Below are 25403 nucleotides of genomic sequence, written 5' to 3' on the forward strand. Positions count from 1 at the left end.
GGTTGTGAGAAAGAAACCATATTATAGCCAAGTCATTATTACAACAAAAGACCATGGGTTGGTCATGGGAGGAAGGACTAACAGGCAGGTGACAGGGGCAAAGCGTGGGCCTATGCGTCTAAACCTACCCTATGCTCGGCTTGGTATTGTATTAGTGCACTTTCCCTATTTCTTTGTTGTAATTGATGGCTGGGAATATATTGGTCACCTGCATGACTATGAGTACAGTTGCAGTTCTGTGTTCAACCTCCGAACAGAAGTAATAACTGTCCTAGGTACATCATGAGTTTTATTATTTAAAATAATTACATGAAACAAAAATACTATATTATATAAATTTTAAGCGCTTTTGCACTAACAACCTACTCTGCACTGCTCAGGATATTTAGCCCACAGGTGTCAGGAAATGTTATCCTTGCCTCAGGTAAAGGAAAGCCATATGATTCACATGTACAGTATGTTAGGCCAGGAAGTCTGGTGCAGGTTCAGACAGGCTGTATTGTCAGATGTGGTAGTACACTGCAATATAGTGGTATTTATCCTGAAAAAGCTGAATGCCATAAAATATGGGGGGAAAAGCCAGAGCTGTAATTTTTTGGCCACCTTACATCCTAGAAAACATGAAATAAAAAGTTATCAAAAGTCCCATCCACCCTAAAATGGTATCAATAAATATACAGCTCACCAAATAAATGAGCCCTTATACATTCTTTATAAAAGCAATAAAATTAAATAAAAACTATATAAATGTAATATTGTTGTAATCGTCATTTTTACCATATGGTAAACTCGGAAAAAGTGGTTGGTAATGAATGGCATTGTGTTTGTTTGTTTTTTCCTCTAGCAGAGCAGACAGAAACAGCACAAGCACTGCCCCACTATCCAGCTTAGACCATGCTCCTGTACAATAAGGCTATGTCCACATGGCTGTCCCTGCGGAATTCCGCAAGAATATTCTGCATAGACATTCTGCAGCAACAGAATCTCATTGATTTCAATGGGATTGTGCTGCTCTGTTCATATGGCAGATTATTTTGCTGTAAAAATCCTGATTCCGGTTTCAGCAAAAACATTGAACCTGTTCTGAAATGCATTGCCGTCTAGGAGAGGCCCGCTGTCTGTAGAATGTCTGCATGAAAATTTTCCATGTGGACATTCCACCGTGTGAACATAGTATAAAACAGACTCACAACTCCTTCAGTGCGAAAAAAGGGGCAGTGCCACACAAAACAGTCTCTCTCCCTGTGTTCTCTTGACCCATTAAACATTTGCAAAGACCTTTTTCTTGTGGTGGATGCTGCAGTTTTTTTTCCTATCTATTGGATTTCTTTTTATTTAGACTCACATTACATTGTTATAGATCTAAGAAGGTGAGAAGGAAAAAATTAAAAAGAACAATTGCAGACAACATCTATTCTTCTGTATAGTAAAGGTATTAAACTTCCCAGCCTTAACCCAGTCTACATCAGTCAGTCAGTTTCCCCTCCTTGTCTGGCTCTTGCAGTTTCTTTACCATGTCCCTTAACATGCGGTTACAGAGAGCAGCATAAGGGTTTAGTTGAACTAGCTGCTGTCTAGCAAAGTCACTTCCTAGCTGTGCAGCCTTTTGAAAGTCTTCTTTAGCTGCTTCATCATTTCCTCTTAGGCGAAATATTAGTCCTCTTTGTACCAATGCCTGACGTCCAGCAATGCCCATTCCTTTACTCAATTCTACTGCATGGTTCAGGTCTTGCAGTGCCCCTTGTGGAAAAGAAAAAACACCATTTAAATTATTTCCGTATAGTAAGTTGTTAAATTTTAAAGCATGTGAAGCAATAAAGCATTCCTTGTTTCCTTATCAGAAACAGTACATTTACTAAGATTACCTACATTATAAGTAACTTAATGGGAACCCGCCACTAAATATAATGGTATGTAATTTATCAGCACCACGTTAAAGTGTACCTGTAACATCCCACAATAACAAAAAAGTTATATGTTACTCATTACCCAATTCTGATAGTGTACGTATAATTTTTATGTGTCTAGGAACTCGATTTCTCTCACAAATACCTTCTATCTGTTGCTCACTTGGTTTGTCATTCTGTGCTCTGGAGGGGGTGTGTCCTCACTCTGCATGACTCATTCCATTCCATGAGTGCTTTCTCTTCACCCAGTGACTGCAGGCTGCTCTGTAACCCCCTCCTCCCTGCAGTCTTATAGGACAGGAGTGAGCACAGATGAGTGCTAGTCCAACCCTCACTTACTGTACGTTGTCCATGCCTGTGGACAAAGATGATGCTGCAGACAGTCAGGATTGTGTCCTGAATGGTATGGGGTGTTATGTTATAAAAAGAAACTAAATGTTTTCATTAAGTGTATTAAAAAGGTTAATGTTTTGCCAAGATGTACAGCATATAAAAAGTTTAAGAATCTATCAGTGCCCATTTAAGGAACAGCTGAGCAGATTGATACATATCTTTGTGGGAAAGAATTCTGTATAATTTTTAACTCATTCCTTGAAATCTCTGAATGTTCCTGCTTAGAAGTTCAGTGGGTGATTCTGTCATTGAGTGACACTGTCACTGGACTTCTAAAAATAGAAAGAGGAGGACGTTCAATCTTTCCCTGCTCTATAACATAATGCCAATAGATTAGATAGCATTTTCATGTTTGCAGAAATTTTATCCGAATTAGGCTGGTTTCACATAAGTTTTTGTGTACGTATTACAGCTGTAAGTCCCGACCCTTAGCTACATTTAGCTTACATTGTACAATAGAAAAATATTTATTTTTACCTGTCACGTCACCCTTTAGTCGCAGAGCTTGAGCGCGATTGTTGTATGCAGATGGCCAATCAGGAAGACGTTCAATAGCCTCATTAAACTTCTGTACAGCTGTCTCCAGATCTCCAGATTCCGCTGCTTTTACACCGCTCAACTCTAGTTTAAGAGCCTCTTCTAAAAGATCAGCTGGGAATCTGTTTTCTATAAAAAAAAAAAAAGAGTTATTTTTAATGCCCCCATTTTGGGGTACAATATAGGAAAATGTTTGGAGTGATGGAGACATGCTGAGGAGGGGGCACTGTGTGGAGGGATAGGGGACATTCTGAGGAGGGGGTAACTAAGTGGAGCAGTGTTTCCCAACCAGGATGCCTTCAGATGTTGCAAAACTACAACTCCCAGCATGCTAGTGCTATGCTGACAGGCATAACTGATCATACTCTGCCTTCGCCACCGGATCGAAGGCCATTCTTAAAGGGGTAATCCGGGATGGGAAAATTGCCCGTCATACTGCCGGCAGTAAAAAAAATAAAGAGGTACATACATTCTGTCTCCACCGCGATCCTCTTCCTGGTTGCCGGTGGTCAGCGAGTCATACTGCACTCAGCCAATCGCCGACTGCAGCGAAGTCCCGCCTCGGCCAGCGATATGCTGAGCGGCAACTTTGCTGCGGTGATTGGCTAAGTGCAGTATGACTCGGCGACCAACAGCAACCAGGAAGAGGATCGCAGCGGAGACCTGAGCGTGTTACCAGAGGCACCGGGGGAGCGACGGAAGGTATGTACCTCTGCCGGCACTATGACGGGCAATTTTCCCATCCCGGAGTACCCCTTTAAGCCTCCAGTTGCCATGGCCAGTTGCCAGTGTTATCCTACGATTGCTCTGCAGGTGCCAATGGGTAATAGTGGGAGTCCCTTTCCTTTTTTTTATGTTGCTAAATGTTGTGTCTCTCTACCAACTGCAGCATCTAAAGTGTTAACTGCCAGGATTAAATTACTGCTACACTCATTGCAGTTGCAATTGGAACCCAGCATTATTAGTTTTAAAAAAATGAAAAATATCAGCATGTCCTTATCGACCCAATCTATTAAAGAGTACCTCTCATGATCTTGTTAAATTTGATAATCCTCCCAGTTCACTGCCCCCCATCATGATAAACCAACCCCTGCCTTTATTTTTTGTTAGTTTTCTACTTTGATATTGCTCTGTATTTACTGCTCAGTCTCAGTCAGATTCACAGACTGCGCTCTGGACAAGTAGGGAGACACCTAGTGGCAGTTTTTTTTTTAAATACAACATAGAAAACTTTTTAAAAAAAAGTACATTAGAAAGATTTTTTATAAGGAGTGCAATAGAAAAAATTCGTTTTAAAAAGAGTGCCCATTTAAATTATCACATTATTTATACTGCAAGGTGTCTGGTTGAAGGACCCTCTTTTCTTTTGATGGTGAGGTTTTAGAGGTAGGACCCTCACATATCAAGAGTAGATAGAGTAGATATGAAAAGATAGTAGAAATGGACACTGCTTTAATGGGTATGCAGCAAATCCAGACAAGACTGAATTAATGCTTTAACACATAGTAAAAAGTTCCAACTGCAGAATCTCTGGCCCAAAATTTTGCCAGAGATCCAGTGGATGGCCCTAGAACTGTGCTATTCCAATAGACAGCAATGCATTTCTGAGTGGATCTTTTGCTGGATCTGCTCATGAATTCATTGCCATTTATGGGGATGGTAATGCAGTCCTGGCAGTCCTAGTGCCGCATGTGTGATCTAAAAAGTCTGCATTGTGAGCACAGGCTAAGAGAGTAATGTATTCAACTTTGTTAGTTATTTTACATACACATAATTGTGGACTGTGTTTTATAGCATACTCAGCCTAAAAATACAGCCACATGAGAGTGTCCTTTTTCATGACTAAAATAGACTGACACTCTAATCTGGAGAAGGAGCCTCACAAAACAAATAATGGATAACATAATCTATGTATTCTAGCAATGAGTTACCCTTTGTTTGATTAGCATACACTGCCACATATTATCATATCTTTTTTATATGTTACACATGGTAAAGTCAAATGCATTACTTTTTCTTCATAAAAATCAGCTTTTATCTATGGTGTTTTAATGTCCATGCCACCTGTAACACCCTTCTTACTCACTACTACTCCATTTTGATCTTATGACTATATAAGTAAAGAAAACTTTTTTATATTTTAAATCAACTGGTGCCAGAAAGTTAAACAGATTTGTAAATAATTTTTATTAAAAAATCTTAATCCTTCTAGTACTTATTAGCTGCCGAATACTAGAGAGGAAATTATTTTCTTTTTGGAACACAGAGCTCTCTGCTGAATCACGAACACAGTGTTCTCTGCTGACATCTCTGTCCATTTTAAGAACTGTCCAGAGTAGGAGAAAATCCCCATAGCAAACATATGCTGCTCTGGTCAGTCCATAAAATGGACAGAGATGTCAGCAGAGAGCACTGTGCTCGTGATGTCAGCAGAGAGCTCTGTGTTCCAAAAAGAAAAGAATTTCCTCTGTAGTATTCAGCAGCTAATAAGTACTGGAAGGATGAAGATTTTTTTTATAGAAGTAATTTACAAATCTGTTTCACTTTCTGGCATCAGTTGATTAACCCCTTAACGACGCAGGACGTATATTTACGTCCTGCGCCGGCTCCCACGATATGAATCGGGATCGCGCCGCGATCCTGCATCATATCGCGTCGGTCCCGGGGCTCATCAACGGCCGGGACCCGCTGCTAATACCACACATCGCCGATCGCGGCGATGTGCGGTATTAACCCTTTAGAAGCGGCGGTCAAAGCTGACCGCCGCTTCTAAAGTGAAACTGAAAGTGACCCGGCTGCTCAGTCGGGCTGTTCGAGACCGCCGCGGTGAACAGCTGATCGGACACCGGGAGGGCCCTTACCTGCCTCCTCTGTGTCCGATCGACGAATGACTGCTCCGTGCCTGAGATCAAGGCAGGAGCAGTCAAGCGCCGATAATGCTGATCACAGGCGTGTTAATACACGCCAGTGATCAGCATGAGAGATCAGTGTGTGCAGTGTTATAGGTCCCTATGGGACCTATAACACTGCAAAAAAATTTTTTTAAAAAAGTGTTAATAAAGGTCAATTAACCCCTTCCCTAATAAAAGTTTGAATCACCCCCCTTTTCCCATAAAAAAAATAAAACAGTGTAAAAAAATAAATAAATAAACATATGTGGTATCGCCGCGTGCGTAAATGTCCGAACTATAAAAATATATCATTAATTAAACCGCACGGTCAATGGCGTACGCGCAAAAAAATCCAAAGTCCAAAAAAGCGTATTTTGGTCACTTTTTATACCATTAAAAAAATGAATAAAAAGTGATCAAAAAGTCCGATCAAAACAAAAATCATGCCGATAAAAACTTCAGATCACGGCGCAAAAAATAAGTCCTCATACCGCCCTGTACGTGGAAAAATAAAAAAGTTATAGGGGTCAAAAGATGACATTTTTAAACGTATAAATTTTCCTGCATGTAGTTATGATTTTTTCCAGAAGTGCGACAAAATCAAACCTATATAAGTAGGGTATCATTTTAACCGTATGGACCTACAGAATAATTATAAGGTGTAATTTTTACCGAAATATGCACTGCGTAGAAACGGAAGCCCCCAAAAGTTTCAAAATGGCGTTTTTTTTTAGATTTTGTCACACAATGATTTTTTTTCCGTTTCGCCGTGCATTTTTGTGTAAAATGACTAATGTCACTGCAAAGTAGAATTGGCAACGCAAAAAATAAGCTATAATATGGATTTTTAGGTGGAAAATTGAAAGGGTTATGATTTTTAAAAGGTAAGGAGGAAAAAACGAAAGTGCAAAAACGGAAAAACCCTGAGTCCTTAAGGGGTTAAAAAGAGGCCCGAGCATCCTTCCTAGCTTACTAGCTGTTGGCTGTCCGGGCATGCTGGGAGTTGTAGTTTTGCAACATTTGTAGGTCCACAGTTTGGAGACCACTGGTTTATAGGCTAAAGTAGCAGTTTTAACTGATATTCCCAACTCATTAAGTTATCTCCTATCTGCAGTATAGGATATAACAAGCAGATTGGTGCGGGTCTGACTCCTGGAACCCCCACCGATCCTGAGGATGGGGACATAATTGTCCCCAGAGTGAAAGGTGCGGACCACGCCTGTGTATGGGAATGTCCAGCAGCCCCCTAGGTAATGTTTGGAGCAGTGGCTGTGCAGGTGTGGTCCGCACTGTTAACTCCAGGGACAACTATGTCCACATCCTAAGGGTCGGCAGGGCTTACAGCAGTCAGACTCCCACCCATCTACTTGTTATCCCCTATACTGTGGAAAGGGGTTAATTTTATATTATGGGATGTTGGTGGTGAGGGGTCCGTATGTTATGTCAAACCGCCCACCAGAAGTAAAAGTGACAGGTGCCCTGCCCCCTTTATGCATAGCCCCACACCTTTTATGCATAGCCCGCTCCCTTTTATGCATAGTTTTGTCGCCTGTTATGCATAGCCCACACCCTTTTCTGCATATCCCTGCCCCCTTTTCTCCCACATTCACTGACGTTACACACAAATTCCTAAAATAAGTGAATGATTTTAACGTGGAGCCCTGTGTAATATGTGGACATGTCCTGACAAGTCTCATCATTAGACTGTTTTAGGGTGCATTAGCATGCTAGCATAGCATAGCATAACTAGCAGCGGGTTTCCCGCTGCGGGAATCTTGCTATGAGTTACGCAACCATTGATTTAAATGGGTCCACAGACAGTTCGCAATAGTGTCAGATATGCGGACTGTCCGCGGACCCATTCAAATGAATGGTAGCGTAACTCGCAGTGGGTTTCCCACAGCGGGAAACCCGTTACTAGTGTGTGAACAGACCCTATAGTAAATCAAATGGACCAGTAATGTCTCATTGTAAAAAGCTTTATTAATAGAAGTCAACATATATTCAAACGCATTTCATAGAATAAGATGTTTTCCTTTCTACATTTGTAAAGATAAATACAATTTACAGGAGTAAAGAGCTTTAGCAGCATGAAAGGCATAAACGATAACTGTATGTAATTATATGGGGTCTAACAGCTAAATTCTTTCCATGTGTATATAGTAGATAAATAACATTTAAAAAACAACATAGCACACCACTTGTGGTGAAAACAAGGTCGTTTTTATTTTAGCAATCCAATAATCAAAGTGACATTTCGGTCAATTAAGACCTTCCTCAGACTAGGAACTAGGAGTTAAGGAAAAGATGACGGTCAGATGCGCTCGCCTACCACTTACCACGGTCATCTTTTCCTTAACTCCTAGTTCCTCCGCAGTAATCCCGTCTGAGGAAGGTCTTAATTGACCAAAACGTCACTTTGATTATTGGATTGCTAAAAATAAAAACTACCTCGTTTTCACCTCAAGTGGTGTTCTACGTTGTTTTTTACATTTGATTATGGACGGCTTGGGATCCTAACCTTGCACCCATACTAAAAGAGAGTGTTGTATTGATCACAGTATAGTAGATAAATATTAACATAGAAACTATTCTGCTTACTTTTTTTCAGGGGATACAGGGGTACTCTGGCCCTCAAACATATTATCCCCTATCGAAAGGATAGGGGATAAGATGTCTGATCACGGGGGTCCTGACACTTGGGACCCCTGCAATCTGTCATTCCGCACCCACCTTTGTGAGCTCTCCACAGCGCTGGAAGCTCCAAGTGTGATGTCACGCCCCACCCCCTCAGTGCAAGCCTATGAGAGGGGGCGTGACAAGGGCACAATACCCCATCACGCTTTACACCCGGAGCCTCCAGCGCTGCGGAGAGCTCACAAAGGTGGGTGCGGAAAGATTGTGGGGGTCCCCCTTTGGATAGGGGAAGAGATGTATTAGGGCCAGAGTACCACTGTAAATTGTATTTAACTTTACAAATGTACAAAAGAAAACATGCATAGATATTGACTTCTATTAATAAAGCTTTTTAAAATGAGACATTACTGGTCCATTTGATTTACTATAAGACAGTCTCATGATCAGACTTGTCGGGACATGTCCACATATTACACAGGGCTCCACATTAAAATCATTCACTTGCATTTTAGGAAATTGTGTGTAATGTCAGTGAATGTGGGAATAATGGGGGCGAAGCTATGCAAAAAAAGGGGGTGTGGAATGCAGAAAAGGGGGTGGGCTATGCATAACAGGTGGAGAAACAATGCATAAAAGGGAGTGGGGGCTATGCATAAAAGGGGAGGGGGTTTGCATAAATGGGTGGGGCACCTGTCACTTTTACTTTCGGTGGGCGGTTTGACATAACATACAGACCCCTCACTACTGTAGAGGATGCCTTCTGTCATTGTCACCGGCCTAGATATAAAAAGATAACTAGAAAGATCACTGTACTGTCCATTAATATATCTGTACATGGTCATCAGATAGTCTTTTCTCCAAACGAAACAACCCCAAATTTTGGTACTCTAATCCACCCATAATATTAACCCCTTAACGACGCAGGACGTATATTTACGTCCTGCGCCGGCTCCCGCGATATGAAGCGGGATCGCGCCGCGATCCCGCATCATATCGCGTCGGTCCCGGCAGTAATCAACGGCCGGGACCCGCGGCTAATACCACACATCGCCGATTGCGGCGATGTGCGGTATTAACCCTTTAGAAGCGGCGGTCAAAGCTGACCGCCGCTTCTAAAGTGAAAGTGAAAGTGACCCGGCTGCTCAGTCGGGCTGTTCGGGACCGCCGCGGTGAAATCGCGGCGTCCCGAACAGCTGATCGGACACCGGGAGGGCTCTTACCTGCCTCCCCGGTGTCCGATCGACGAATGACTGCTCCGTGCCTGAGATCCAGGCAGGAGCAGTCAAGCGCCGATAATGCTGATCACAGGCGTGTTAATGCACGCCAGTGATCAGCATTAGAGATCAGTGTGTGCAGTGTTATAGGTCCCTATGGGACCTATAACACTGCAAAAAAAATGTAAAAAAAAAGTGTTAATAAAGGTCATTTAACCCCTTCCCTAATAAAAGTTTGAATCACCCCCCTTTTCCCATAAAAAAAATAAAACAGTGTAAAAAAAATAAAAAATAAACATATGTGGTATCGCCGCGTGCGTAAATGTCCGAACTATAAAAATATATCATTAATTAAGCCGTACGGTCAATGGCGTACGCGCAAAAAAATTCCAAAGTCCAAAAAAGCGTATTTTGGTCACTTTTTATATCATTAAAAAATGAATAAAAAGTGATCAAAAAGTCCGATCAAAACAAAAATCATACCGATAAAAACTTCAGATCACGGCGCAAAAAATGAGTCCTCATACCACCCCATACGTGGAAAAATAAAAAAGTTATAGGGGTCAGAAGATGACATTTTTAAACGTATAAATTTTCCTGCATGTAGTTATGATTTTTTCCAGAAGTGCGACAAAATCAAACCTATATAAGTAGGGTATCATTTTAACCGTATGGACCTACAGAATAATGATAAGGTGTAATTTTCACCGAAATATGCACTGCGTAGAAACGAAAGCCCCCAAAAGTTACAAAATGGCGTTTTTTTTTCGATTTTGTCGCACAATGATTTTTTTTTCCGTTTCGCCGTGCATTTTTGGGTAAAATGACTAATGTCACTGCAAAGTAGAATTGGCGACGCAAAAAATAAGCCATAATATGGATTTTTAGGTGGAAAATTGAAAGGGTTATGATTTTTAAAAGGTAAGGAGGAAAAAACGAAAGTGCAAAAACGGAAAAACCCTGAGTCCTTAAGGGGTTAATCAAGCCCATTTTGACCTTAGGGACCAGGTCATTTTTTGCAAATCTGACCTATGTCACTTTATGCATTAATAACTCTGGGATGCTTTTTTTTATCATTTTTATTTTGAGACTGTTTTTTTGTGACATATTCTACTTTAAGACAGTGGTAAATTTTTGTTGATACTTGCATAATTTCTTTAAGAAAAATTCCATAATTTTTAATATTTGGATAATTCCAAAATTTTGAATGTTTGGCATTTTTCTAACTTTGAAACTCTCTTTGTAAGATTGTAAGAAAAATGGACAAGCCAAATAAATGTTATAATGATTTATATATACAATGGGAGAGATTTATCAAAAACCTGTGCAAAGGAAAAGTTGGCCAGTTGCCCATAGAAACCAATCAGTTTGTTTCTTTCATTTTGCAGAGGCCTTGTTAAAAATGAAAGAAGCGAGCTGATTGGTTGCTATGGGCAATTGAGCAAATTTTCCTCTAAGACCGGTTTTGATAAATCTCCCCCAATATGTCTACTTCATGTTGGCATCATAAAATAGACAGGTCCTTACTTTTTTAAGACATTAGAGGGCTTCTAAGTATAGCAGCAATTTTACAGTTTGAAGTGGATTTGAGGTGCCTTTCTGTAAGAAATCCCTCATAAATGACCACATTAAAAAAAATTTGCACCCCCTCAAAGTATTCCCAATGAATTTCAGAAAGTTTGTTAACCCTTTAGGTGTTTCACAGGAATAGCAGCAAAGTGGATTAGAAAATGCAAAATCATTTTTTTTATTTTGCACTAACATGTTCTTGTAGCCACATTTGTTTAATTTTTACAACGGGGTAAAAGGAGAAAAATCCCCCCAAAATTTTTAACAAAATTACTCTTAAGTATGGAAATACCTCATATGTGTTTGTAAAGTGCTCTGCGAGCAGACTACAGGGCTCAGAAGGGACAGAGCGATATTGGGCTTTTGGAGAAAGAATTTTGCTGAAATGGTTTTTGTGCACAAACAGGGCTCAGGAGTCATAGACCTCGGATGGCGTTTGAGGCCTATGAAATATCAGCAGAGAGTTACATATATTAAGAGGAAAATAAAAATATGAAACACCCACATGTGACCCCATTACAGAAAGTAATCCCCCCCCCCCCCCCCCCAGAGAAATGTGCATAGGGGTGATGTGGACATCTTGAACGGACGGGTGTTTCATCAATTTATTTTCCAGCAATGGAGTGAAAAGTTAAAATTGCAATTTTCATACTGATATGCCAATTACCGGTATGTACCCAGAATGATGACCCGGAGCATTGCAAAAAGTAAAACTTGTGCCCGCCCCAAACCCTGTGTTGTGCTTCGTCATTCTGGGAATGTTTTAGGTGTGGCCATCCCTAAACTGTTGCCTGCAAATGCGCACAGTGCTCGTGGGAGGGAGCACTGTTAACATTTGAGGCAACTTGAAAACACAATTGGCTCGCTCTGTCTGAGTGTTGCTTTGGAAAAGAGGCAGCTGAAAGAGAGTTGTAAAACAGTAGTTTGAAAGCAGGAGTTTGAGATCGCTGTATTACTTTCCTTACATTGTAGGGACTTTAAACTCAAAAGGTCTACTGAGAATTTAATTGTAATATTTACTGTCTGTTTTTTGTTATTAATCTGTGAAATCCCCATAACTACATGGCCTCCATGTTGGAAAATGCAGTCCGGTGTACATCTTGCGCGATGTATGCAATCCTTGAACAGCAGTTTGAGGGTGCATATTGTTGTGTGTGATGTGTGCAAGTTGTTTATTTAGAAGCCCAGATCCTGGATCTAGAGAAGCAACTGGCAATACGGAGATGCATTGACAACTTGGAGGAGGTGTCTCCTGCTCACTAAGCAAGTACTCTCTGCGGTAGAGGTGGGGGAGGATAGTGGGACCGAGGTGCAGAAGAATCAGGCAGTTAGCTGGGTTACACTCAGAAAACAGGGTAGAGGGAAAAGTGTCAGGGAGGCTAGTCCTGAACTGGCACACCGCTACAAGTTTGCCCGGTTGGCAGATGAGGGGGATGCCATTTCAGAGCTAGCAGTACTGCAGCTTCTGCCTCTGACCACCCGGGGGGGTGTCTGCTTCAGGAAGGAGGGAAGGAGGAGTGCAGGGCAGGCCAGAAAGGTACTGGTAGTGGGAGACAGTGGCGTTGCTAGGGTTGGTGTCACCCGGTGCGGTAGAAAATGGTGTCACCCCCATACCTACCCCCTCCCCCCAGTAAGTTTTTAGCCTGTTGTGACAGACACCACTGTTGTAGCGCATTGTGAGAAATTCCAGTATAATAATCAGATATGCCAGTTGCCACAGAATGGGAAAGTGTTAAAGAAGTTTTCACCATTGAAATATACAGCTCCGAGAATTACTTAAAGGGGTACTCCACTGGAAAACATTTACTTTTATATCAACTGGTGCCAGAAAGTTAAACAGATTTTTAAATTACTTCTATTTAAAATCTTAATACTTACAGTACTTATAAGCTGGTGTATGCTCCACAGGAAGTTGTGTAGTTCTTTCCAGTCTGACCACAGTGCTCTTTGCTGACACCTCTGTCCATGTCAGGAACTGTCCAGAGCAGGATAGGTTTGCTATGGGGATTTGCTCCTACTATGGACAGTTCTTGACATGGACAGAGGTGTCAGCACAGAGCACTGTGGTCAGACAGAAAAGAAATTAAAAAAGAAAATAACTTCCTGTGAATCGCTAATACAGCAGCTAATCCATTCATTTCTATAGGACCAACGGAAAGACCCAAGTACAGAGTACAAAAAGAAAGAAGGGGAAAGAGGGTACATGATTAAAACCTTTAAATATGTTAAAGGATTGAATGGGTACTCCATTGGAAAAAAATGTTTCTAATCAACTGGTGCCAGATTTGTAAATTATTTATATTTAAAAATTGTCATCCTTCCAGTACTTATCAGCTGCTGTATGCTCCAGAGGAAGTTGTGTAGTTCTTTCCAATCTGACCACAGTGCTCTCTGCTGCCACCTCTGTCCGTGGCAGTAACTATCCAGAGCAGAAGCAAATCTCCATAGAAAACCTCTCCTGCTTCTGATAGTTCGTGACATGGACAGAGGTGTCAGCAGAGAGCACTGTGGTCATACTGGAAAGAACCTCACAACTTCCTGTGGAGGATACAGCAGCAGATAAGTACTGGAAGGATTAAGATTTTTAAATAGAAGTAATTTACAAATCTGTTTAACTTTGTAGCACCAGCTGATTAAAAAAAAAAAAATGTTTTCCAGTAGAGTACCCCTTTGAGCAGTGGTGAGGTTATGCTGGGAGTTGTAGTTTCACTGACCTAACTGTAGAACTGACAAGTGACTACAGCTCTGATAGGACATAGAGAGGAGAATATACAATGATATCAGTGACTACCGGTGACGTCTTCTCTATAGTGAGGAGAATACACAATGATATCAGTGATTACAGGTGACGTCTTCTCTATAGTGAGGAGAATACACAATGATATCAGTGACTACGGGTGACGTCTTCTCTATAGTGAGGAGAATACACAATAATATCAGTGACTACATTTGACGTCTTCTCTATAGTGAGGAGAATACACAATGATATCAGTGACTACAGGTGATGTCTTCTCTATAGTGAGGAGAATACACAATGATATCAGTGACTACAGGTGACGTCTTCTCTATAGTGAGGAGAATACACAATGATATCAGTGACTACAGGTGACGTCTTCTCTATAGTGAGGAGAATACACAATGATATCAGTGACTACAGGTGACGTCTTCTCTATAGTCTTCCCTCATCTAATTCAGATGGTACATACCGCCAGGACTTGTTCCAGCTAAAACTTGCTTCAGCGCATTCTCATCCTCTATATGAAAACAATTATTATTATAAACCTGACAGACACTGTATCCTCTAAATATAATACTACTATACACTACACTCTTTGATTACAAACCTTCCATACACCATACCCACTGAATATAATACTACCACACACTGTACATTCTGAATATAATACCAACACATACTGAACCCTCTGAATATAAATCTGCCACATACTGTACCCCTGAATATAATACCGCCACACACCGTACCCACTGAACATAATACTACCACATACTGTACCCTCTGAATATAATACTACCACAAACTGCGCCCTCTGAATATAATACTACCACAAACTGCACCCTCTGAATATAAATCTGCCACATACTGTACCCTCTGAATTTAAATCTGCCACATACTGTACCCTCTGAATATAAATCTGCCACATACTGTACCCCTGAATATAAATCTGCCACATACTGTACCCCTGAATATAATACCGCCACATACTGTATCCTCTGAATATAATACTACCACCCACTGCGCCCTCTGCAAACTACAGTAAATTCAACTCGTCACAAACTTCTCTGCTTGGCAGTTGATGACTTTTCCTGCACAAATTAGTTCAGCTTTCCTGTGCTCCCGTGGGCTGGAAAAGGTGGATACAGTCCTAGGAGACTCTTTCCTAGGAATGTACCCACCTTTTTCAGCCCACCGGAGCACCTGAAAGCTGAACTAATTTAACCCAGGATAAGTCATCAACTGCCGAGCCAAGAAGTTCGTGACGAATCGAATTTACTATAAGTTCGCTCATCTCTAATAATACTACCACAAACTGCGCCCTCTGAATATAATACTACCACAAACTGCGCCCTCTGAATATAATACTACCACAAACTGCGCCCTCTGAATATAATACTATCACAAACTGCGCCCTCTGAATATAATACTACCACAAACTGCACACTCTGAATATAACGTTGCCATACAGTGCACCCTCTGAATATAATACCACAACCGCAGTAACACCCCTCAACATCCGTTAGCTGATGCTATTACCACGGGAGGTGGGTATTGGTGGTGTTGCTAGTGGATGATGGGGGTGCTACTACTGGGGGGGTGTTGCTGGAGGATGATGAGGGTGCTACTGGCCATCCCCCCTGGCAGTATCACCCCCATCATCCATCCGCAGAATCATCCTCCTGGCAGGAGCACCTCCATCATCCACCATCAGGATCTGCTGATGGAGGTGCTGCCGGGGGGGGGGGGGGGGGTGTTGCTGGTGGATGATGAGGGTGCTACTGCCAGGGGGGGAGCATTAGGTAGGCAGCAGTTCCCCCACATTAGATAGGTCGCAGTTTCCCCACATTAGGTAGCATCTATTCCCCATATTAGGCAGCATAGATTCCCCACATTTGTTACCAGTTCCCCCACATTAGGTAGGTACCAGTTACCCCACATTAGGTAGCAATTTCCCCACATTAGGTAGCAATTTCCCCACATTAGGTAGCACAGATTCCCCACATTAGGTAGCAATTTCTCCACATTAGGTAGCACAGATTCCCCACATTCGGTAGCATAGACTCCCCACATTTGGTAGACTCTCCACATTAAGGTAGCATAGACTCCGCACATTTGGTAGTAGTTTCCCCACATTAGGCCGCAGGTTCCCTTGCAGGTTCCCCACAATGGGTCAAAGTCTCCCCACAATAGATTCATGGTTATACCCCCCCCCCCCCCCACACACACACACACACACAAAAAAAACACATACAACACAGAGAGACAAACACACTCACAGACAGAACCACACACACAGAGTCACACACACACAGAGTCACACACACAGTCACACACACACAGAGTCACACACACACACTCAGAGAGTCACACAAACACACACAGTCACATACACACACACAGTCACATACACACAGTCACATACACACAGTCACACACACACAAGCATAGATAGAGACAGACAGACAGAGAGACTGACATACACACTCACCCATCCAGCGCAGCGCTCCTTCTCACCGGGCGCCGTGCGAGTGACGTAACTGATGTCCTCCTGTGCGGCCATGCGGTGTGACGTCAGGCCGGCGCAGACGTGGGAGCGGAGGCCGGGCACAGTGCTGGTGAAGGTGAGGGGGGGGGTGTGATGATGGACGGGCGCACAGTGAAGGTGAAAGAGGGGGGTTGCTGACGGACGGTCGCACCGCACACACAGCGCAGGGGGGGGGGGGTGCTGATGGATGGGAGGCCGGTCGGGCACAAATGGGGGGTGTCTGTGTAGCTGGGGAGGGGGCTGCGGAGCATCTTGGTGTCACCCCATTAGGTTGGTGTCACCCGGTGCGGGCCGCACCCCCCGCACCCGGGTCGCAACGCCACTGGTGGGAGACTATTATTAGGGGGAGAGACAGGGCGATCTGTCACAAAGATCTGGATCGCCGAACAGTGTGTTGTCTACCTGGCACTCGAGTTCCGCACATCGGGTTGACAGTTTGCTTGGTGGGGTGAAGCAGTCATGGTACATATCAGCACCAATGACTAAGAGGTAGGTGGAGTGTCCTTAAAAATTATTTCAGGGACTTAAACCGCAAGCTTAAGGCAAGGACCTCCAAGGTAATATTTTCTGAAATATTACCTGTACATTGAGCCACACTAGAGAGGCAAAAGGAGATCAGGGAGGTAAACAAGTGACTCAGAAGCTGGTGTAGGAAGGAAGGGTTTGGGTTCATGGAGAACTGGGCTGACTTCTCTGTCAGATACCGGCTCTACCGTAGGGATGGGCTGCACCTAGGGTTGCCACCCTGCCGGTATTTTACTGGCACAGCCGGTATTTTCATCTACATTCTGGGCTGTGCCGGTAAGTTTGGATGAAAAATACCGGCCATGCAATGGCCGGTATTTTTTATTCACTGACAGGGGCGGACTGAGCAGCATCCCCAGAAGAGCACTTCTTTCATGACCGGCAACTAAATTTTGCCTGTGACCTGCAGGCTGCCGCACTACAGTTTCAGCCCCCGACACAAAGCCCACTGACTGTCCGGCCGTACAATGCCCAGGTCTGACACCACCAGCCTGTGACAGGGAGAGCTCCGTGCGATGACAGGAAGAGATTGTACAGTGCTGGGGAGGGGGCGTGACCTCCTGTCTCCCCCTCCCCCTCCTTCCCTCTGCCGTGCAGTCTTACAACCCTCCATAGGCAGAGCAGGGAGGGGAGAGGAGGAGAGGCCGTGTATCCTGTCTCCCTCTGCAGCGCAGGGCGGGTGAGTGTCTGTGTATATATGTGTCTGTGTTTACATGTGTCTGTGCATGTGTCTCTGTGTGTCTGTGTATATGTGTGTCTGTGTATATATGTGTGTGTGTATATAGGTGTGTGTGTATATATGTGTGTGTGTGGGGGGGGGGAGCTGCCTAATCTGGGGGACAACTATGCTCGTAATCTGGGGGACAACTATACTGATCTGGGGGACAACTATACTGATCTGGGGGACAACTATACTGATCTGGGGGACAACTATACTGATCTGGGGGAAAACTATGCTCCTAATCTGGGGGACAACTATACTGATCTGGGGGACAACTATACTGATCTGGGGGACAACTATACTGATCTGGGGGAAAACAATGCTCGTAATCTGGGGGACAACTATACTGATCTGGGGGACAACTATACTGATTTGTGGGGAAAACTATGCTCCTAATCTGGGGGACAACTATGCTGATCTGGGGGACAACTATACTGATCTGGGGGACAACTATGCTGATCTGGGGGACAACTATACTGATCTGGGGGACAACTATGCTCCTAATGTGGGGGACAACTATGCTGCCTAATCTGGGTTACATCTATGCTGCCTAATCTGGGTTACATCTATGCTGCCTAATCTGGGTTACATCTATGCTGCCTAATCTGGGGGACATCTATGCTGCCTAATCTGGGTTACATCTATGCTGCCTAATCTGGGGGACATCTATGCTGCCTAATCTGGGTTACATCTATGCTGCCTAATCTGGGGGACAACTATGCTGCCTAATCTGGGGGACATCTATGCTGCCTAATCTGGGGGACAACTATGCTGCCTAATCTGGGGGACAACTGTGCTCCTAATCTGGGGGACAACTATGCTGCCTAATCTGGGGAAAAACTACCCGGCCCTCCACAATATTTTTAGTTTCTCATGTGGCCCCATGGGATAAATAATTGCCCACCCCATTCCTCCTCAACCCCGGACATTCCTTAACCTGGAGCCGCCCGGGTAAAGGAGAAAGTGAAGACAAGAGACTGGTGAGACCTCTCTGCAAATTTGTGTATTTAATGCAGTGTTTCCCAACCAGGGTGCCTCCAGCTGTTGCAAAACTATTACTCCCAGCATGCCCAGACAGCCTTTTTGTCTGATTAGCCTGTTTATCTGACGTTGCGCAGGGGGACGTCACTCGCCATCAGAGAGAGCCAGCGTTGCTGTCGCGCACCACCACTGCCGCCGATGCTGGCATAAATAGGGTTTTGGTAGGTATTCTCTAAATGTAAATTTTTTGTGCGATATAGGAAAATTACCCCCCCATATATATTGTATCCCTCCAATTTCCCTATGCCATTTCTTAAACCCCCCTCCCATCCCCGTGCCATTTCTTAAACCCCTGATCCCTCAGCCCCTGTGCAATCTGGCCCCTCCCCTTTTGTAGCCCCCCCCCCACATAGCCACACCCATGACCGGTATTTTTCTGAGGGAAAGGTGGCAACCCTAGCTGCACCTCAATGGGGAGGGTGCAGCTGTGCTTGGGAAGAAGATGGCAAGAAGGGTGGAGGAGTGTTTAAACTAGGGACTGGGGGGGGGGGGGAGGGAACCTACAACAGAGAGGGAGAAGATAGTGTAGATAGAGAGGGGAGACTTATTAATGCACCTGGGGGTGGAGCGGAGGAAGGGGTTAGAATAGTTAATAGGGATAGGCTTCATAGGAAAAAAAAAACATATACCTTTGAATTGCATGTTGACTAATGCCAGAAGTCTGACCAATAAAACTGGTGAACTGGAGTTGATAAAGTCTGAGGAGAATTATGACATAGTGGGTATAACAGACTCTGCTGCTGGACGATAGCTATGACTGGGCGGTCAACATACAGGGCTATAGTCTAATCAGGAAGGATCGGACAAAATGGAAAGAGGGAGGAGTTTATCTTTACGTAAAGTCCAGTCTGAAGGCCACACTGCGGGAGGATATACAGGAGGGAAATGATAATGTGGAGGCATTATGGGTAGAAATATATGGAGATAAAAAAAATTTTTGATAGGGGTCTGCTTTAACTCCTTGGGGACGGAGGGCGTATGCATACGCCCTCGCGTCCTGTCACTTAAGGACAGAGGGCGTATCCATACGCCCTCGCGTCCTGTCACTTAAGGACAGAGGGTGTATCCATACGCCCTCGGCATTTCCGATCACTGCCGCTCGCCGGGTGGTGATCGGACCGGGAAAACTGCTGATATCTATCAGCAGGCATCCCGTGGCAATGCCTAGAGGGGTCCTGAGACCCCCCCAAGTCGCCGATTGCGGCTGGTCAATTCAGACCGATCCGGGCCATTCGGGTCACTGGTGACCCGATCGCCCGGAAAATAAGAATCATCGGAGCTGTCAGAGACAGCTCCGACCTTCCTAAAGCATAGGAGCGAGGTGGCAGTGTTGCCACCCCCTCCTATCCCCTGCCATTGGTTGGTCAGGCTGACCACCAATGGCAGGAGAGGGGCAGGGGGGTTAGGGTTCATTTCCCCCACTCTGGCCACCGTTTGGAAGTCGGTACAGAGCGGGGGAACACGGGCGGCGAGGGGGGGGAACATGGCCCGACTTACCCGGACCGCGGAGGCGGCATCCACGAGCAGCGGCGGCAGCAGGAGGAGCTGCGGCCGGAAAGTGCGGCAGAGACGGCTGCAGTGAAGATCACAGTAAGTGATCTTCACTGTGGCTTTCTAAAAGCTGCAAAACTAAAACTCCCAGCATGCCCACACAGCCAAAGGCTGTCTGGGCATGCTGGGAGTTGTAGTTTTGCAACATCTGGAGGGTCACAGTTTGGAGACCACTGTGTAGTGATCTCTAAACTGTGGTCCTTCAGATGTTGCAAAACTACAACTTTCAGCATGCACTGACTGTCTGGGCATGCTGGGAGTTGTAGTTTTGAAACATCTGAAGAGGCACAGTTTGGAGACCACTATAAGGTGGTCTCCAAACTGTAGCCCTCCAGATGTTGCAAAACTACAATTCCCAGCATGGCCAGACAGTCAGGGATGCTGGGCATGTAGTTCTGCAATATCTGGCCCTTCATATGTTGCAGAACTACAACTCCCAGCATTCCTGGACAATCTGGGCATGCTTGGAGTTGTAGTTTTGCAACATCTGGAGGGCTACAGTTTGGAGACCACTACTTAGCGGTCTCCAAACTGTACTTCCCCAGTTGTTGCATAACTACAACTCCTAGCATGCCCAGACTATCCAGGCATGCTGGGAGTTTTAGTTCTGCAACATCTGAATGGCCAGATATTGCAGAACTACACACCCAGCATCCCTGACTGTCTGGCCATGCTGGGAATTGTAGTTTTGCAACAGCTGTAGGCACACTGGTTGGGAAACACTGTGCTAGAGTCTGTTTCCTAACTCAGTGATTCCAACCTGTGTGCCTCCAGCTGTTGCAAAACTACAAAACTCAGAATGCACTGACAGGCCATACATGCTGGGAGTTGTAGTTTTGCAACAGCTGGAGGCCCATTGGTTGGAATCACTGAGCTAGAGTCTGTTTCCCCATCAGTGTGCCTAGAGCTGTTGTAAAACTACAACTCCCAGCATGTATGGTCTGTCAGTGCATTCTGGGAGTTGTAGTTTTGTAAGAGCTGAAGGTTTGGGGTGCCCCCCCCCCCCCCCCCATGTGAATGTACAGGGTGCATTCACACAGGCGGGTTTACAATGGGTTTCCTTCTACAAGTTTGTGCTGCGGCAAATTTTCCGCCCCAACTCAAACTCCCAGCGGAAAACTTACTGTGAATCTCCGCCTGTGTGAATGTACCCTAAAAGCACTACACTACACTACCAAATAATAAAAAGTAAAATGCTACATATACACCCCCTCACACATCTTCTTCCCCCCCCCTAATAAAAATGAAAAAAGTCACATGCGGCAGTGTTTCCTAAAGGGAGCCTCCAGCTGTTGCAAAACCACAATTCCCAGTATTGCCGGAAAGCCATAGACTGTCCTGGCAGGCTGGGAGTCTTGCAACAGCTGGAGGCACCCTGTTTAGGAAACACTGCTGTAGGGTTTTACTGTAGGTAACCGGGTCACCCTCTATTGCAAATTCCTTATTTAGGCCTCAAATGCGCATGGTGCTCTCTCACTTCAGAGCCCTGTCGTATTTCAAGGCAACAGTTTAGGGCCACATATGAAATTGCACTACAAATTTTGGGGCGATTTTTCTCCTTTTACCCCTTATGAAAAGGTAAAGTTTGGGGCTACACCAGCATGTTAGTGTAAAAAAATGTAAAATTTTTACACTAACATGCTGGTGTTGCCCCATACTTTTCATTCTCACAAGATGTAAAAGGAGAAAATGACCCCCAAAATTTGTAGCACAATTTCTTCTGAGTACAGAAATACCCTATATGTGTACGTAAAATGCTCTGCGGATGAACTACATGGCTCAGAAGTGAGAGAGCACCATGAACATTTGAGGCCTAAATTGGTGATTTGCACAGGGGTGGCTGATCATTACAGCGGTTCTGACATGAACGCAAAGAAAAAACACCCACATGTGACCCCATTTTGGAAACTACACCCCTCACGGAACATAACAAGGGGTATAGTGAGCCTTAACACCCTTCAGGTCTTTGACAAATTTTCGTTAAAGTTGGACATGAAAATTTAAAATGTGTTTTTTTCCCCCTGAAATGCTGGCATTACCCCAATTTTTTCATTTTCGTAAGGGGTAATAGGAAAAAAAAGCCCCACAAAATTTGTAACCCCATTTCTTCTGAGTATATAAATACCCCATATGAGGAAGTAAAGTGCTCTGCGGGCGAACTACCATGCTCAGAAGAGAAGGAGCGCCATTGGGCTTTTTGAGAGAGAATTAGGCTGAAATTGAAGGCTATGTGTGTTTACAAAGCCCCCATGGTGCCAGAACAGTGGACCCCCTCCACATGTGACCCAATTTTGGAAACTACACCCCTCACAGAATGTAACAATGGGTACAGTGAGCATTTACGCCCCACAGGTGTCTGACAGATTTTTTAACAGTCGTCCGTAAAAATGAAAAATTTAATTTTTCATTTGCACAGCCCACTGTTCCAAAGATCTGTCAAATGCCAGTGGGGTATAAATGCTCACTGCACCCATTATTAAGTTCTGTGAGGGGTTTAGTTTCCAAAATTGTATGCCATGTGTTTTTTTTTTACTGTTCTGGCATCATGGGGGCTTCCTAAATGCGACATGCCCTCAAAAACCATTTCAGCAAAATTCGCTCTCCAAAAGCCCAATGTTGCTCCTTCCCTTCTGAGACCTCTAGTGCACCCACAGATCACTTTACAGACACATATGAGGTATTTCCTTACTCGAGAGAAATGGGGTTTCAAATTTTGTGGGGCATTTTCTCCTATTACTCCTTGTGAAAATGAAAAGTTTTGGGTAACACCAGCATTTCAGTGTTAAAAATCAAATTTTTCATTTTCACGTCCCACTTTAACGAAAGCTCGTCAATCACCTGTGGGGTGTTAAGGCTCACTGTACCCCTTGCTACGTTCTTTGAGGGGTGTAGTTTCCAAAATAGTATGCCATGTGGGTAATTTGTGCTGTTCTGGCACCATAGGGGCTTCCTAAATGCCACATGCCCGCCAAAAACCATTTCAGCAAAATTTGCTTTCCTAAAGCCAAATGTGACTCCTTCTCTTCTGAGCATTGTAGTTTGCCCCCAGAGCATTTTACGCCCTAACATGGGGTATTTCCATACTCAGAAAAGATGGGGTTACAAATTTTGGGGGGCATTTTCTCCCATTACCCTTTGTAAAAATTGTAAATTTGGGGGGAAAAACTGCCCTTTATTGAAAAAAAATTTTTTTTCATTTACATATCCGACTTTAACGAAAAGTCGTCAAACACCTGTGGGGTGTTAAGGCTCACTGGAACCCTTGTTACGTGCCTTGAGGGGCGTAGTTTCCAAAATAGTATGCCATGTGTTTTTTTTTTTGCTGTTCTGGCACATAGGGGCTTCCTAAATGTGACATGCCCCTCAAAAACCATTTCAGAAAAATTCACTCTCCAAAATCCCATTGTTGCTCCTTCCCTTCTGTGCCCTCCGAACACTTGACATACACATATGAGGTATTTCCTTACTCGAGAGAAATTGGGTTACAAATTTTGGGGGGCTTTTTCTCTTTTACCCCTTGTAAAAATTCAAAAACTGGGTCTACAAGAACATGCGAGTGTAAAAAATGAAGATTTTGAATTTTCTCCTTCACTTTGCTGCTATTCCTGTGAAACACCTAAAAGGTTAACAAACTTGTTCTGAATGTCATTTTGAATACTTTGAGGGGTGCAGTTTTTATAATGGGGTAATTTATGTGGTATTTCTCATATGAAGGCCCTTCAAATCCACTTCAAAACTGAACTGGTCCCTAAAAAATTCCGATTTAGAAAATTTTGTGAAAAATTTTAAAATTGCTGCTGAACTTTAAAGCCCTCTGATGTCTTCCAAAAGTAAAAACATGTCAACTTTATGATGCAAACATTAAGTAGACATATTGTATTTGTGAATAAATATATAATTTATTTGGGATGTTTGTTTTCCTTAAAAGCAGAGAGCTTCAAAGTTTGAAAAATGCAAAATTTTCTATTTTTTCATCAAATTTTGGAATTTTTCACCAAGAAATGATGCAAGTATTGACAAAAATTTACCACTAAAATTAAGTAGAATATGTCACGAAAAAAACTATCTCAGAATCAGAATGAAAGGTAAAAGCATCCCAGAGTTATTAATGCTTAAAGTGACAGTGGTCAGAATTGCAAAAAATGCTCCCGTCCTTAGGGTTATAATGGGCTCGGTCCCCAAGGAGTGCTGTTGTTGCCACCAAACATAATGGAAGAGGCAGAAGATCAATTACTGAGGCAAATAAGGCAGCAAATCTGAATGAGGTGATAATAATGGGGAACTTTAAATATCCTGATTAGAGATGAGCAAACTTGAAAAATTCAATTTGGCCAATTAGCCGAAATATTTGTTTCGGTTTTAATTTATTTGCGGCAAATCTGTATTAAAAACAGCTATTTCTGGCCTACAGAGAGCCTCAATAGGGGTGTAGAGCACTTTGCCTTGTCCTAACACGCATAAGGAGTGTGCTGTGTTAGTGAAATAATACTGTTATTCAGTATGACATGCAGATTACAGGCATTGCTATTAGAATCACTGCTGCAGAACATCGATGTGGCAGCAGGGAGACAATATTGTGTCAAAATTGAAGAGAATGAAGAGATTTTTTATTTAATTTAATTTGAATTTATTTACATTTTTGGAGTACCCATTCTGGTGAGCATCGAGCTGGCGGTCCTCTGCCAAACGAGATACCACCTGTTCCAGGCCCTGCCTTTCAGCACCCCTCTGACTATGAAAGTGCGAATGTTTCATTTAACCTCTTCAGGACACATGTCGTACTGGTACATCACGGGACCATGGCACTTAACCCCTTAAGGACTCAGGGTTTTTCCGTTTTTGCACTTTCGTTTTTTCCTCCTTACCTTTTAAAAATCATAACCCTTTCAATTTTCCACCTAAAAATCCATATTATGGCTTATTTTTTGCGTCGTCAATTCTACTTTGCAGTGACATTAGTCATTTTACCCAAAAAATGCACGGCGAAACGGAAAAAAATCATTGTGCGACAAAATCGAAAAAAATACGCCATTTTGTAACTTTTGGGGGCTTCCGTTTCTACACACTGCATATTTCGGTAAAAATTACACCTTATCATTATTCTGTAGGTCCATACGGTTAAAATGATACCCTAC

The 25403-nt window shown here is 43.5% G+C and overlaps 1 protein-coding gene across 1 annotated transcript in view; it reads right to left on the reverse strand.

Moving 5' to 3' along the window:
• Window positions 1-693: 693 nt before the first annotated feature.
• Window positions 694-25403, reverse strand: part of TTC36 (tetratricopeptide repeat domain 36) — a 53512-nt gene continuing 28802 nt past the window's right edge. The window contains exons 2-3 of the mRNA XM_056543651.1: window positions 2778-2966; window positions 694-1740 (exon numbers count right to left, since the gene is read on the reverse strand). Coding sequence (XP_056399626.1) covers window positions 1466-1740; window positions 2778-2966 — 464 coding nt within the window. The 3' untranslated portion in view covers window positions 694-1465. The remainder of the gene's footprint in view (window positions 1741-2777; window positions 2967-25403) is intronic.

Source organism: Hyla sarda, chromosome 10, assembly GCF_029499605.1.
Source record: "Hyla sarda isolate aHylSar1 chromosome 10, aHylSar1.hap1, whole genome shotgun sequence".
Lineage (NCBI taxonomy): Eukaryota > Metazoa > Chordata > Amphibia > Anura > Hylidae > Hyla > Hyla sarda.